The sequence below is a fragment of the Aplidium turbinatum genome, chromosome 1 (genome assembly GCF_918807975.1).
Source record: "Aplidium turbinatum chromosome 1, kaAplTurb1.1, whole genome shotgun sequence".
Taxonomy (NCBI): Eukaryota; Metazoa; Chordata; class Ascidiacea; order Aplousobranchia; family Polyclinidae; genus Aplidium; species Aplidium turbinatum.
Genome location: NC_137472.1, coordinates 30,091,379 through 30,103,710, shown reverse-complemented (window position 1 = coordinate 30,103,710; position 12,332 = coordinate 30,091,379). Strand labels below are relative to the sequence as shown.

General features: G+C 36.1%; 1 protein-coding gene across 1 annotated transcript; it reads right to left on the bottom strand.

Annotated features, from left to right (window-relative positions):
- Window positions 1–414: 414 nt before the first annotated feature.
- LOC145773981 (ciliary microtubule inner protein 2B-like) lies at window positions 415–7,369 on the bottom strand. Its single transcript, XM_082585112.1, has 6 exons — window positions 7,209–7,369; window positions 3,827–4,056; window positions 3,390–3,565; window positions 2,593–2,731; window positions 1,833–2,057; window positions 415–1,158 (listed from the first exon to the last, which is right to left on the bottom strand). The coding sequence occupies exons 1-6, from the start codon at window positions 7,256–7,258 to the stop codon at window positions 1,067–1,069; spliced, it is 912 nt and encodes a 303-aa protein (XP_082441238.1). The 5' UTR covers window positions 7,259–7,369; the 3' UTR covers window positions 415–1,066.
- Window positions 7,370–12,332: the final 4,963 nt, after the last annotated feature.

The window sequence follows — 12,332 nt, the reverse complement described above, 5'->3', positions numbered from 1 at the left end:
CCAGGGCTGTGGGATTTTGGCGTATTCGGAGTCGTTAAAAAAGGCCGACTCCGGCTGAATTCAAAACGATGAACAATAAAATTTTTGTTTTTCAAATTACTGTATTGTTTCTTGTTTCCGTATTGCACTCTAACACTTTACCTGAAAATAAGAAGTGTTTGTTCTTGTCAATTTTTGTGAAAGTTATCATCTCAATTTCGATCATAACTTAAGTGAAATCAAGTTTTAAAAAATCTGGCAACACTGAAGTCGGCATCGGCCAGTTTTCAATAGAAGAGTCGGAGTCGTATGTATTTCGCCCGACTCCACAGCCCTGATTAACCTTACAACGATTTCCTTGGTAGGTTACCGTAATTTATTGGATGCACATCGAACGATGAAACACATAGGCTGTGGATTCAAGTACAGAATTCATTTTGAAGAACTTCATAAAGAACGCTAAACATTTCATATTTTTTACTAAAAACATATAAATTTACTGTTACAGTGAAGTACAAGTGTAACATACGAGCTAGCCTCCTTCGACGTTTCACTTGCATTGAGGATACTGTGCATCCTGAATGCAATGTGCATTGCTATTGTGAAAGAATCGTCAGTAAGCATTAAAAGAACTTGTGTCTTTAAATTTTATGGAAAATATTGCTAGAAAGAAAAATGAATAAGCCTACTGTAATTTCAAAGGCTCGCATTAAAAACACTTCAGTTGTTCTTAGAAAACAGGATGATCTAAGCTATAAAGATTTTTAATCGAGCAACTTTAGGCTATAGTTACCGGTATCAAACTACACTCTTCAATAAAATGTAAACTACAATATCGGTGCAGTTTTGAAATCTTTTTTCAGTATCAGCCTATAAACAAAATTTGGCAAAATATATCTTGAATCAATTTATAAGGATAAAGTCGAAATTGATCATTTGTAGTAAAGTTATTGACACGTTAGAAACCAATTCTCGTCAAAACAGGTCTGCACAGTTAGCAAAATCACTTTTTACGTGAACATCTAAACCTAAAAGGTGTGATTTTTGCTGGCCTGGTAACCGTTATTGTTTGAATCAGCTGCTTCAATCATGCCGTGGTGGATATTCTATCTGTTGCAGGCAGTTTCAACGTGTTGAAAGTGTGTTGTCCATAGGTGTGTCCAATTGCATATTTGTAACCTTCATAAAATAAATCTGCTGTTAAACATGGTTTACCTTGATGGCCCAATTGGATAAGCGCCCGATTCACCAAGAAGAAAACCGCAACCTTGAACCAACTATGCTAGCTCGAAATAGCTTGCAGGTGGAATAACACAGCAACACTACAATAAGCAGAAACTTTACTCCGTGAACTTCGGTGATCCAGGCCTGTGTCTGTGGTTCAAAACCTCTACAAGTATACAAAACGGCCAGGATCAGGCTTTCTCGTCAATCTTTCACCAATGGTTTATCAATATAATCTGGAGAATATTTAAATAGTCTAGGCTAAAATCACAGTAACAGATACGTAACGGTTTGAATTGTGTATCGTTTTAAAATGTTGTAGTCACATCATATCAACAACTTATGCCGATCATTAAAAGGGTAACTTGTAGCTTACCTTTTGATCGGCTGAAAAGACAACAAATTGAGGAAATGATAAAAAAAAAGTCGTGAAAAAATGGACAAAAAAGGAAGATAGGGATAAGATCCTTAGATCAAAACATTTTTAATCTACTATAGTTACTGATGTTGGTGTTCAAGGCCGAAGAACTGCATCTTAGAAAAATGTAGTCTAGGGTTCTAGGCAACATTGAGGTTACCACACAACCTCACCAAAAATTCGAAATGCAGCCGAATTAGATGAAGCTTACCTGGAATATAACCGGTATAATGGGGAATCATCCCTTTGGTAGTTGGGTAAATAACAGTCTTCTCTCCTCTATGGGCTCTTCTTGGTAGCATAGGTTTGCTTTCTTTCTTTCCTAATTCGCTAGCAGATTTTAAATCAGCAGAAAACATTCTTAATCCTCTACTGCTCTGTGTTGGATAACCCATCGCTATGAGCTCTCTACTTCGAGGCACAAAACCAGTGTAACCTGAATATAAGAAACAAATAACTTGAAATAGATCGGACACCTTCGAAATTTTTTTCTTTACGTTTTTGAAGAAGACAGAACACAGAAGTGATATTCAGAATTTGGATAATAAAAAGGCCTCACTGCCTAAGATAAAAATCAAACAAAACAGTTTATGTTAATCGTATAAAGTTTCATTATACGATTTATTTTAGACTACATAGGCTACAGTAAATATATCGTAGGCCTAAATCAGCATAGATATTGTCGAATATCTTGTGTGGTTCTCCATCTCACTAGACAAAGTTATTTTCAGAGAAATTATTCCATGTTTAGCGATCCTTCAGCTATTAACCTTTTTTTTTTCTTTTTTTTATATTGTTTCAATGTCAACGTCACACATTGAATCAATATAAAATAATCGAACTTTGCTAGCTGGACCTTCACGATCTGGACAAAACCCGCAAATGCAATTCTATCACAAATGTGGGTGATTCAGCTCGAAAAACACATTCAAATTAACTAGATGAAAACTTTCAATTCGAGAAATTCTTGCCTGATTTAAACCACTTCATTGGGTTTTCGTTTTCCATGAAGTAGGGAGAACCGTAAGGTTTGAACTCGTTCTGGGATTTGTATTTTCTTGCGTCAGGTGCTTGTTGGTTCAACGGCGTTTGAAACCGTGACGTGAGAGCCTGAAGTGTTACCAACAAAATTATAAATATAATCAATCATCTGAAAATATCAAAGATAATTTTCATCAAAATGTTTTTGACGGAAAATGGCTGTTTTGATGTCGTGCCATTTTTACCAAAGAATAATATCCATGGCAGACTCCCAGGGAAGGTAGCCTACAGGTTTTACGTTTACTTTGGGGGAATGATTAGCTCCCCATTCCTAATAAATTACATCGCTGTTATAAAGTCAAACCATGAAAAATCAAAGCTAAAACCTCAATTGCTAAGGTAACAGGGATCAGTTGTCAGTAGATGTTACAGAAAATATATTTCGCACTTATTCAGTGCATCGTCAGTTCTGATCTGATCCCTGTTACCTTAGCAATTGAGGTTTTAGCTTTCTAGATATGGAACAGGGATCGTTTCAGAATAAGACTAGGTCAGAAAGCGAGGCAGACTCCGACGAAGCTCAGCATCAGCCAAGAGCAGTTAGCTACATGAAAAATCAATGTCAAATCATTTATAAAAAAAATGTAACCAATATTGCAAAATGTAACATTTTTAGTTATTAGCCTGTAACTTTCTATTGCTAAAAAGAACGACACGATGCCAACTGAACATGGTAGTCTATGGCAATATAGACATGAAAATATCGAAGCTGAAACATATTTCTTACAGCTCTGTCGTCATCCGAAGTTGGACGAACAGTTCCAGATTGCAAAGCAAACACGCGTTTGAGCTGAGTCTGTTTTTCTTTGTTCGATCCCTGTTCTTCCTCGTGGTGGGCTAAAGCACTGCGACATACTTCTCCGAATGTGTTGGCAAAGTAGTGCTGCCTTTTGGGAATGTAACCTATAAATTTAAATACGTATGTTCAAGTGCCTGCTGTATAGCGGTGCTCAAGCTAGTCTGCTAGTTTTGATGAATTAATGTTATTCGTTACGGTAGATTGCACAAAAATATTGCTTTAGGCCTACTGCAAAATGTCATGATTTGTAAATCAATTTCTGAAACCGTTTTGCACAATTGTCTTTGCCGAGACAACTGTCGTTCAATTGAAACCAAAAAAATTAGCGTTTAATAATAAAAAGTGAGAGTTTTATAAATACCAACCTGTGTACCCTGGAACCATTTCTTCTGTGAGATTCTGATTGCCCCAGCTGTCAGACCGTGACCTCAGCAGCAACCTTCTCCTGTCCATTTCTTCCGGTCGCGTAGCTTCTGTGGCTGATATTACATAATTCCCAGATTTTCTTACGGAATCATCAGTGAGAATGTCAACAGAGTGTCTCCCATAAGTTTTACCGATTCGATATTTATATTGTGGAAGGTAGCCGCAGTACCTGAAGAAACAAAATAACACGTAGCTTGTTTGCTCTTTAGGCTACACGATAAAAGTGTCTAGATTGTGAATTTGCAGTTTAGACAATTTTGACAATAGCAGTTGTTTGAAGAGAAGAGGTATACTGGTGATGTTTTTGTCGAAGCTTGGTGAGCATTAGCCTACAATTGTTTGAAACCACAGCTTTGAGTCCAGAAATTAAAAACAAACTGTCTTTTTAATTTGATTGCAACGGATAACATATCTACTTTGAAAGGTTTTATTTTTGAAACCTTGATTACATTGTAGTACGTTCAGAACTAACGAATATTGATCAATGATAGCGTATGCCAAAATTGCCTACAAAAACAGACGAAATAATGTATAATAGGCTAAACCTCCACATCAGAAGATGACCAGCTGCGAATCTTTTAGAAACGAGTGCGCACCACAGTAATAAACAATCAGCCTGAAAATGTGTAAGTTTTGTCTCGAAGGTAAACGAAATGTTAAAACTTTTTCTTTGTTTTGTTGTAAAAATGTGCATCATTTCTATGAGGAATAGACACATGATTTACCGTTGCCCTCCACCTTCAGATTAACTATCGTATCAGGAAGTTGGACATGATTTTTTGTCAAAATACAGCTCTGTTTTATTTCCTATCGGCCAAGTGATTTGTAATGAAATAAAATGTACGTAAAGAGAGAAAATTCGACACAAAATCAAATAAAAAAATGTTTTACCGAAAACAAAAGTAAAATTTGTATGTTGAGCTTACTTAAGCCCTACCAAGTCAATTATTATTCAATAATAATGCTTTGAAAAAAAGGCTACCGTCTTCAAATCGGAGGTTTATTATGGTTAGTAGCCGGGCTTTGAAGCCAGAGCCCCGGAGCCGTGCATTTTTAACGGAGCTGGAGCTGGAGCCGGAGCTCTACGTGAAATTCAAGTAGAGCTGGAGCAAGAGCTGGAGCCAGTTGTTCAAAAGATAGGTTCGGCTCCGATGTATTTCATAAGATGCTACTACTATTGGCTGAATTTACATAATTTAACAGCAACCCTTCACAAAATTAAGAAATTGTTTGCGTAATCAGACGTCAAATATGTTTTAAAATGCAATTCCGAATGACATTTTGATGAAAGTACCTTAAATTTCGTGAAGTTGCGCCATTTATTTAGCAACAGTTGACTGCAGGCAATTTTAAGCTTTAAAAATTAAATTGATATGTCGTCAGTATTTTAATAAAAGCACTTTTCGGAGCCTGGAGTTGGAGCCAGAGCAGTGGTATCAATAAGCTCCGGAGCAGGAGCTGGTGCTAATTTATTATAAAAGAGAGCTCCAGAGCTGGAGCTGGAGCAACTTAACATTTACGCCTGCTCCAAAGCCTTGATTTGTAGGCTACTTACCTAGCAAACAAAACGTAAATTTATTTTTGAACGAAATTATTTACTACGGTACAAAAATTATTTAAAACGAAATACGAGCCGGTGTAAAAAAAAATATTACTGTTGGAGTGCCAAAATCAATTGTTATACAGGCGCCTTGCAAAGAAAAAATGCTGCTTATTAACTCCATAGGCCTACTGAGAAGTAAAAAATGTACCGTTACTAAGGTGACATTTGCAAGGTGATATCTCACTGTGGTCTTTCAAAATTACCCTAAACATTTAGTAACAAAAATGTATCTCTTTTTAAAAGTCTTGTTTGAAAAAAATCGCTCGAGAATTTTTGAGGTCATAGAATTGTAAAGTTAAAATGTACTTTTCAATAGACATAGGCGGTTCTTGGCTATCAAGGCGAACAATGCAACCAGTATAATGTGTCCTTTGTAGAAATACGATCTCCTTCTGGTAACAAAAACCCTTTTATTTGTACAACAACACAATGGGTAATCGCTAAGATCTTTGGAATGACACATCGCGCGATAATACAAACCTTGACAAAAATGGATACTTCTCTCACAACAATACCGAACAAAAACGTTACTTTCAATGATAGTAAGCGATCAATTCCAGTATTGGCTGGTGGTTGAAACCTGCCTCGATAAGATATATATATATGTGCATTTTTTTTTGACTTACCTTATTGAGATTTTTTGTCTAACGCAAGTGTTCGAAAATGATTAAACGTAGTGTATGATTTAAATCGATTCCCGTGTAGTGTAGAAAAATAATTGATAAAATTTATTGCTCTTTGATGATACAACATTGTTTGTTTGACATGGTTTGCACAAAGTTTGACGATAGAGCCATGAACCATTTTTTCACTTCTCGCTATGTAAACAAATATCACAACTGTCTACAACAACAACAAAAAACAAAACAAAAAAACGACGATTAGCCACAACCATCATGACTCATGAGTCATGACTTCTCTCACGAAATGTACTCTCTGGGCAGGTGATTTAACCTACGATTCTCTGCTGGCATGTAGTATTCAATAACATGTGGACATTTTTCCGCAACAGATGCACTAAAATTATATGATTCGTAAACTATGGTTGGCTATAATAAGCTGTTTAATTGCTTTTTCATACTAGGTTTATAAAGATTTCTAGTTTTCTGGTGGTTGAAGGCATGGATGAAATAGATGGGAATGCAAAAAGTCAAAACTGGTATTCATCATAAAACATGTTATTAAGTAGGCTATAAAGACATATTCCTGTCTATGGGTGTAGATAATAATAATAATGTTATGGGTTTATTTATTGTCGCTTTACAACAGCTAAGGTCTTTCAGAGACAGGGCTCATTTTTAATTTTGTATCAGGTTTAGGCTACGGAGAAGGGAGAAGACAGTTTTTCGAGATTTTCTCGGATTTTCTCATCTTTTCTTACCTACGGCGTGTCTGCGAGTTTGTGACATCAAGTCGCAAATGCAGCTGAATCGAATCCAGCAGACATATAGTAATTAAAAAAGGTAAAGCAAATCAGAAACAAAAATAAGAGGTCTAGTTTTGAAGTTTGTTTGGCAGGGTAAGGGGATAACATCTCTTCCAAGTTATCCTTTGCAAGTTATCCTGATCACACATCAGACAAACAAATGCATTCACTATAGGCTAATAGACCTAGCACCAATATATTTTTGTGTCTATGATAGACTACTAAACACATATTGTCATTGTTAGACAATTTGAAATAAAGTGAAAGCAACTAAGGATATAATTGAATTTACCTTGGCAAATAGAATGGGTCTTCTGTGAATAATTCACTTTTCCTCGGCATTATGGAAGTTTAGCAGGCTTCCTATCTGACAAACAGAGCTTGGTTTTGAGCTATTTATTAGTTAGGTTCAGCATTGGCACAATTTCAAATCACCTTTGAACCTATCTATACGTATCTGTAACCATAAGATAAAAGTAATACAAGCTAATAATGAGTCACCAAAATATAAAGTTTAAAAAATTTTTAAACTTTACTAAATATTGATTAATAGAAATAAAAAAATAAAATAAAAAACGGATTGGGAAGATAATGCACAATTCCTGTTTCGAAAGTCATATACAATAGCCTACATGCGGTGTGCTGTGCTGTACCACGATACCATAATTCATGTATGATGCGAGACTGGTATCTGGAGGCAAAGCACTCCTTTGCTATCTTCAATGCCAAACTTGATCATCTTTGGAAGCCTCGTGATTTTGTATTCATTTAGATAGACACAAAAAATTTGGATTTTTCTACGTCCTCCGAATCAACAAATCTAAAGGTCCAATACATGTTGAAGCAAATTAGAAGGACATTATGGACTCGTCCTTGCTTAGTCGACATAAATTGTAAGACATCTTGAAAGTTATAAGCTGGAAACATCTTTTTTGCCTCAGATTTAGCGTTTATAACTATCGGTTTGCTCAGCTTTGCCTCTTATATTTTTGTCGCATTTTGTACGTACAACCTAGGCTGTCTTGCAGGCCACTATACTGCCACACCCGGGCCGAATTGTTTGATTTGATAAAGCTATTGTAAGCTAGTTTGATTTGATCAACTGGTTCAAAGCAACAAAACATTAGCCAGCAGTAAGAAACTTGTATGCAACAATATTTTTTTGAGTCAGGCAATTGCTTAATATATTTCCTCTGGTAACTACTATTTCTGGTTGTCTGTTTGGGTGTCATCATCACGAGTTCTCCGCTGAACAGTTCTACTGTAGCGTAACTTTGTGAAAGCAAAAAATTGTGCAGCATTTTCTGAAACTCACTAGTTATTTTTTCGAGTACGATAGTCTTGATATTCTAGTCTTGATGAAAAAAATTGACAAAAATACATTTCAGTTAACTGCATCGTTTGAGCCTTTATTTGATTATACGTTTGCTTTCACATAAAGGGAGTTCAAAGAGTTATTTTAGACTTAAAAATACTGAATAAAAGGTAATGTCAAACACTTTTGGCTGGTGCAAACAATACTTCTTGCTTGTTGCACGAACAAAACAAATAGCACATTCGAAACGATAGAAAATATTCCCTAACGTAAAATAACGATCTTTCAACACTTTCAATGTTGGAATAGTTGCCATGCAACGCTACCATCAACTATTGACTTTCTGCGTCGTAAAAGCAAATATATAAATCAAAATCCATTGTTGGATGGATTTCAAACTTGATGTGTAGCCTACTCGTGGCTTACACGAACAATAACCTATGTTTGAAATTGTGTCTTCTAACGTTCATTTTCGGAATAAGCAAGTCTTATTTTTGTGGGAATTTCAGGAGGTAGAAAACATCCTCTGTAATCTCAAAACGTGCCGCAAGCTATTTTGAATAGCCTACAATAGCTTGTAACTGCAAGTTAATCTCTTGTTGTTATATGGTGTCAACAAACTTTGATAAATTGCTGATTTTTTTGTTGTCGAACAAAAAGCGTTGACAAAACGTGGCAATTCAATTAAGTGTTTCTGAAGATGGCGGATACTACATAAAACAGCATCCAAATTGCTGATCTTGTTTTGATGCAAAAGCTGTATCAAAGAAAATAACCTGAGGCCCTGGGGCTGTGAGGCCTTCAACATAAATCAACTCAGCTAACTTTCACTTACTTTCTATAACTTATAAATTTTGGTTTAATTTCAATAAACACAACTTGAATTCTTGTGTTACGTGGGCTACTAGCTTTTTGTTCGTCAACTAATCCTTGAGCGACTCTTGAATCAAGACTTAAACCTAAATGTTTAAGGTAGTCTTATGTCCTTTTCACTTCGCAAACATACGCTTGCTTTCACCAGGAATATCAATTGCTGTTCTGTCATTCAACTCATGAGAACAATGGGAAGAAAATTATTATCAGTTTTGTGGTCTGGAACTTCGCGAGTCCGTAAACTAATATTGAACAAAACTTGTTCACATAACAACAACGATTTTATGCAGCAGTTAATCGTAGCATACTTTATTGCATATTATCATTGTCAAAACAAAAAAGTTATAACACTTTCACATAAGCAACTGTATTTCCAGTGGTTTGCAAATAAAGCTGCTTTTTTGGTTGCATGGTAGACTTACTGATTTTGTTTTATGATAGCGTATTTATTCATCAATACAACCTTAGGCACTATCACCAGCTGATCTACGAGGTCACTGTGCGTCTCTGCACATCACTCATTTGTAAAGCTAAACTCACAACAACAATCATTCGAGAAAAAAATCACGTTTGGTCATTCTGATGCAAACTTAACATTAAAAAACAATGAATCAATGTTGCAGAGACTCAACATCGCAGTTTTAGCGTTTAATGATTAAGTGCCCGTGAGAGTGGATTGTAACATTGAGGCAAGCCTTGTAAATTGCTTTGTTCAGAAATTTGTTCTACTTTTAAGCACGTCATTGTGAAAGGTTTTATTTGAATTCTAACATGGACTTAAAACTTAGACCAGTGTTCGGTCGATCTAATGTTTGTTGACGTTGAAGCAACAAAACAAGGAAATCGAAAGGCCATTTAAATGTAGCTATAGTTAGTTACTTTCCCCTCATCACATATTGCAAGTTGCGACAGCATCAAAAAAGTTTCAGTTGATTACGCCTACCAGTACGTTAAGACTCGGTTTTACAGTTATAATTATTAGCACCATTAGCCCATCATCGCGACTTCTTGATTTTTACATCACAAGCTAGCAAAAAAATAACATGTAGCCTACTATGTATTACCAATATGTTCAATTTACAATTAACCTATGGGCCTATGCTATGCTAACGGTGTCTGATAAGAATACCGGTACATGAACAGATCTACCAAAACTTTACTTAGTCAATTCTTTCTTAAAGTCTTTTGTTTAAAATCACATTGAAAACCTTCCCTCAACACTTCATTTAAAAGCAGCAGCAGAATAAGCCTGGTTGCCAGCCCCGGGTCACTGGGCGGTACTGGTAGCCATGTTCTTTACACCGGTTTGCTTTCACAACAAGCATCTAACAGAACCACCGCACTCGACACCTTCTTCTTCACTCTTACTGATGTTCTGTGCACCAGCACGCTTATGCTTGAGCTAGATACCAAAAAAAGGTTTTCTTTGTCAGTCTGTTATAATTTTAGCCTGCTACTTAGGTATTAGACTACGTAGTATAAACTATCTGTCGATAGAATTTGTACATTGCTCGCACTTTTTTTGTAACTTTTGACCAAAACCTGTATTTGCATTTTTCATAGGCTACCGTACCGGTAAAAAAAATTTTTCCCCAAAATACCTAATTATTTCTGAATAGATAAAGCTAAAATTGCAAATAGAATTCATGAAGCAAAAAACTAATTATCCGAAAAGTTGCAAGTAAAATTGTATATAAAACATGTAAATTTTATTACCGAATCAGAGTGAAAATGCGAAAAGTACAAGTCGCTATAAACACTCTGCCTCGAGAACAATAGCTAGAAGGGTTAAATAAACAACGAAAATAAACAGACAGCTGACTCTCACATGAATAGCGGGAATTTGAAGCTTAAGAAGATGTAGCCTATGTAAAATTGTTTAAAAATATTTTTATTTATGGAGCATGTTCTTCGTATCAGAATTTCAATAATGTTAGTAGGCTAGTATGAGCTGCATAAAATTCTCTTGGTCAATGAATTTCAATCTTTTTGCATATGGGGGCTTCTTTAAAAAAATTATTAATTTCCTGACCCACCAAACTTTTAGAAGTGACCCTGAAAAGAATTTGCATATTGTGGCCCATGGCCACCTGGAGATGCGGCCTGATTTGTCACATTGTGATTGCCGCTACTGCTGGTGTTAAATTGACATTTTCTGAGATGTTTTTCTTTTTGCTGTCTCTTAATGATATAAAAGCTTTTTGTTGCTTTGGGGAAAAGTTGAAAAACGCTCAATCAGACTGTTATTGAAAAATTAACAGTCTGACTAAAATCTTCGAAATCAAATTGTCTTTGGCTACAGTATTTTTTTAATTAAGACACTTTTTTCCGCAGTGATTGGAGAACCGGGTAACATGAGGGAAATTGCTGAAGTTAGCTTTGTTTTAATCAGCGTGCTTGTTTCTCAACTAAGAACTGGATGGTAGGTCTTAATCCGTTTCAATGCAACGTCAACAAAGTGCCAAAGAAACCCGCAACAAATCCAAAGTTGGGAGGGGGACACTTGGTCACGTGCCCAAAAAATTACAGTTTACTCGTTTTTGCAAAATTATCTCATTCTATAAAGTAAACAATAAACAAATTTAAAATAAACTCAAACCACATATTAAAAGACGACGCAAACCATGATTGGTTGGTTTTTCAATCTTTATCCTTGACTGACAAAGCCTTGATTGGTTATTCCTGGTAATTTCGCATAGGCCTACTTGTAGATTTTAGAATGTAGAGGCTCTTGACGTAGGGCCGGTTACCAGGACTGAGAGTCCAGTTTTCAGATTGTTGAATTGTTGCCGGGAAATCATTCCATTCATTAGGTGTTTCTGAATGGAGAGCAGTCCTGAAATTCGTTGCTCAAGCGCACACACCGAGAGCCGAACCAAAGCCGCGTGATCTTGAGCCAGGAGCGTATAACTACTGAGCTAACGGGGCGGACAATGATGGCCCTGGACGCCTTCCTTCACTTTATAACACTTGAATTTTAAACTGCTTGTACAAAGACGAGTAGCCAAATACGCAAAACCGAAACCCCCTTGCTTACAATACCATAATGCTTATCCACTGCATTTTCATACAACTACTAAATTATGTTTTTTCAATAAAATTCAAGAATTAATAAAGCTGACAATCCTGGACTCGGAGTTGGACGGTTAAAAATCGAGCCACAGGAATCCGATGTTTTTCGCCCGACTCCATATCCCTGGCGAAAACAACTTGTTAAAACACATCAAC

Bases quoted from the DNA above. Each gene is read 5' to 3' on its own strand.
- LOC145773981 (XM_082585112.1), bottom strand. From the start codon at position 7,258: ATGCCGAGGAAAAGTGAATTATTCACAGAAGACCCATTCTATTTGCCA. The intron at 2,732-3,389 runs GTAAGAAATATG...GTAACACTTCAG, and splicing joins CTTCGGATGACGACAGAGCT to GCTCTCACGTCACGGTTTCA. The intron at 2,058-2,592 runs GCAAGAATTTCT...TCTTATATTCAG, and splicing joins AATGAAGTGGTTTAAATCAG to GTTACACTGGTTTTGTGCCT.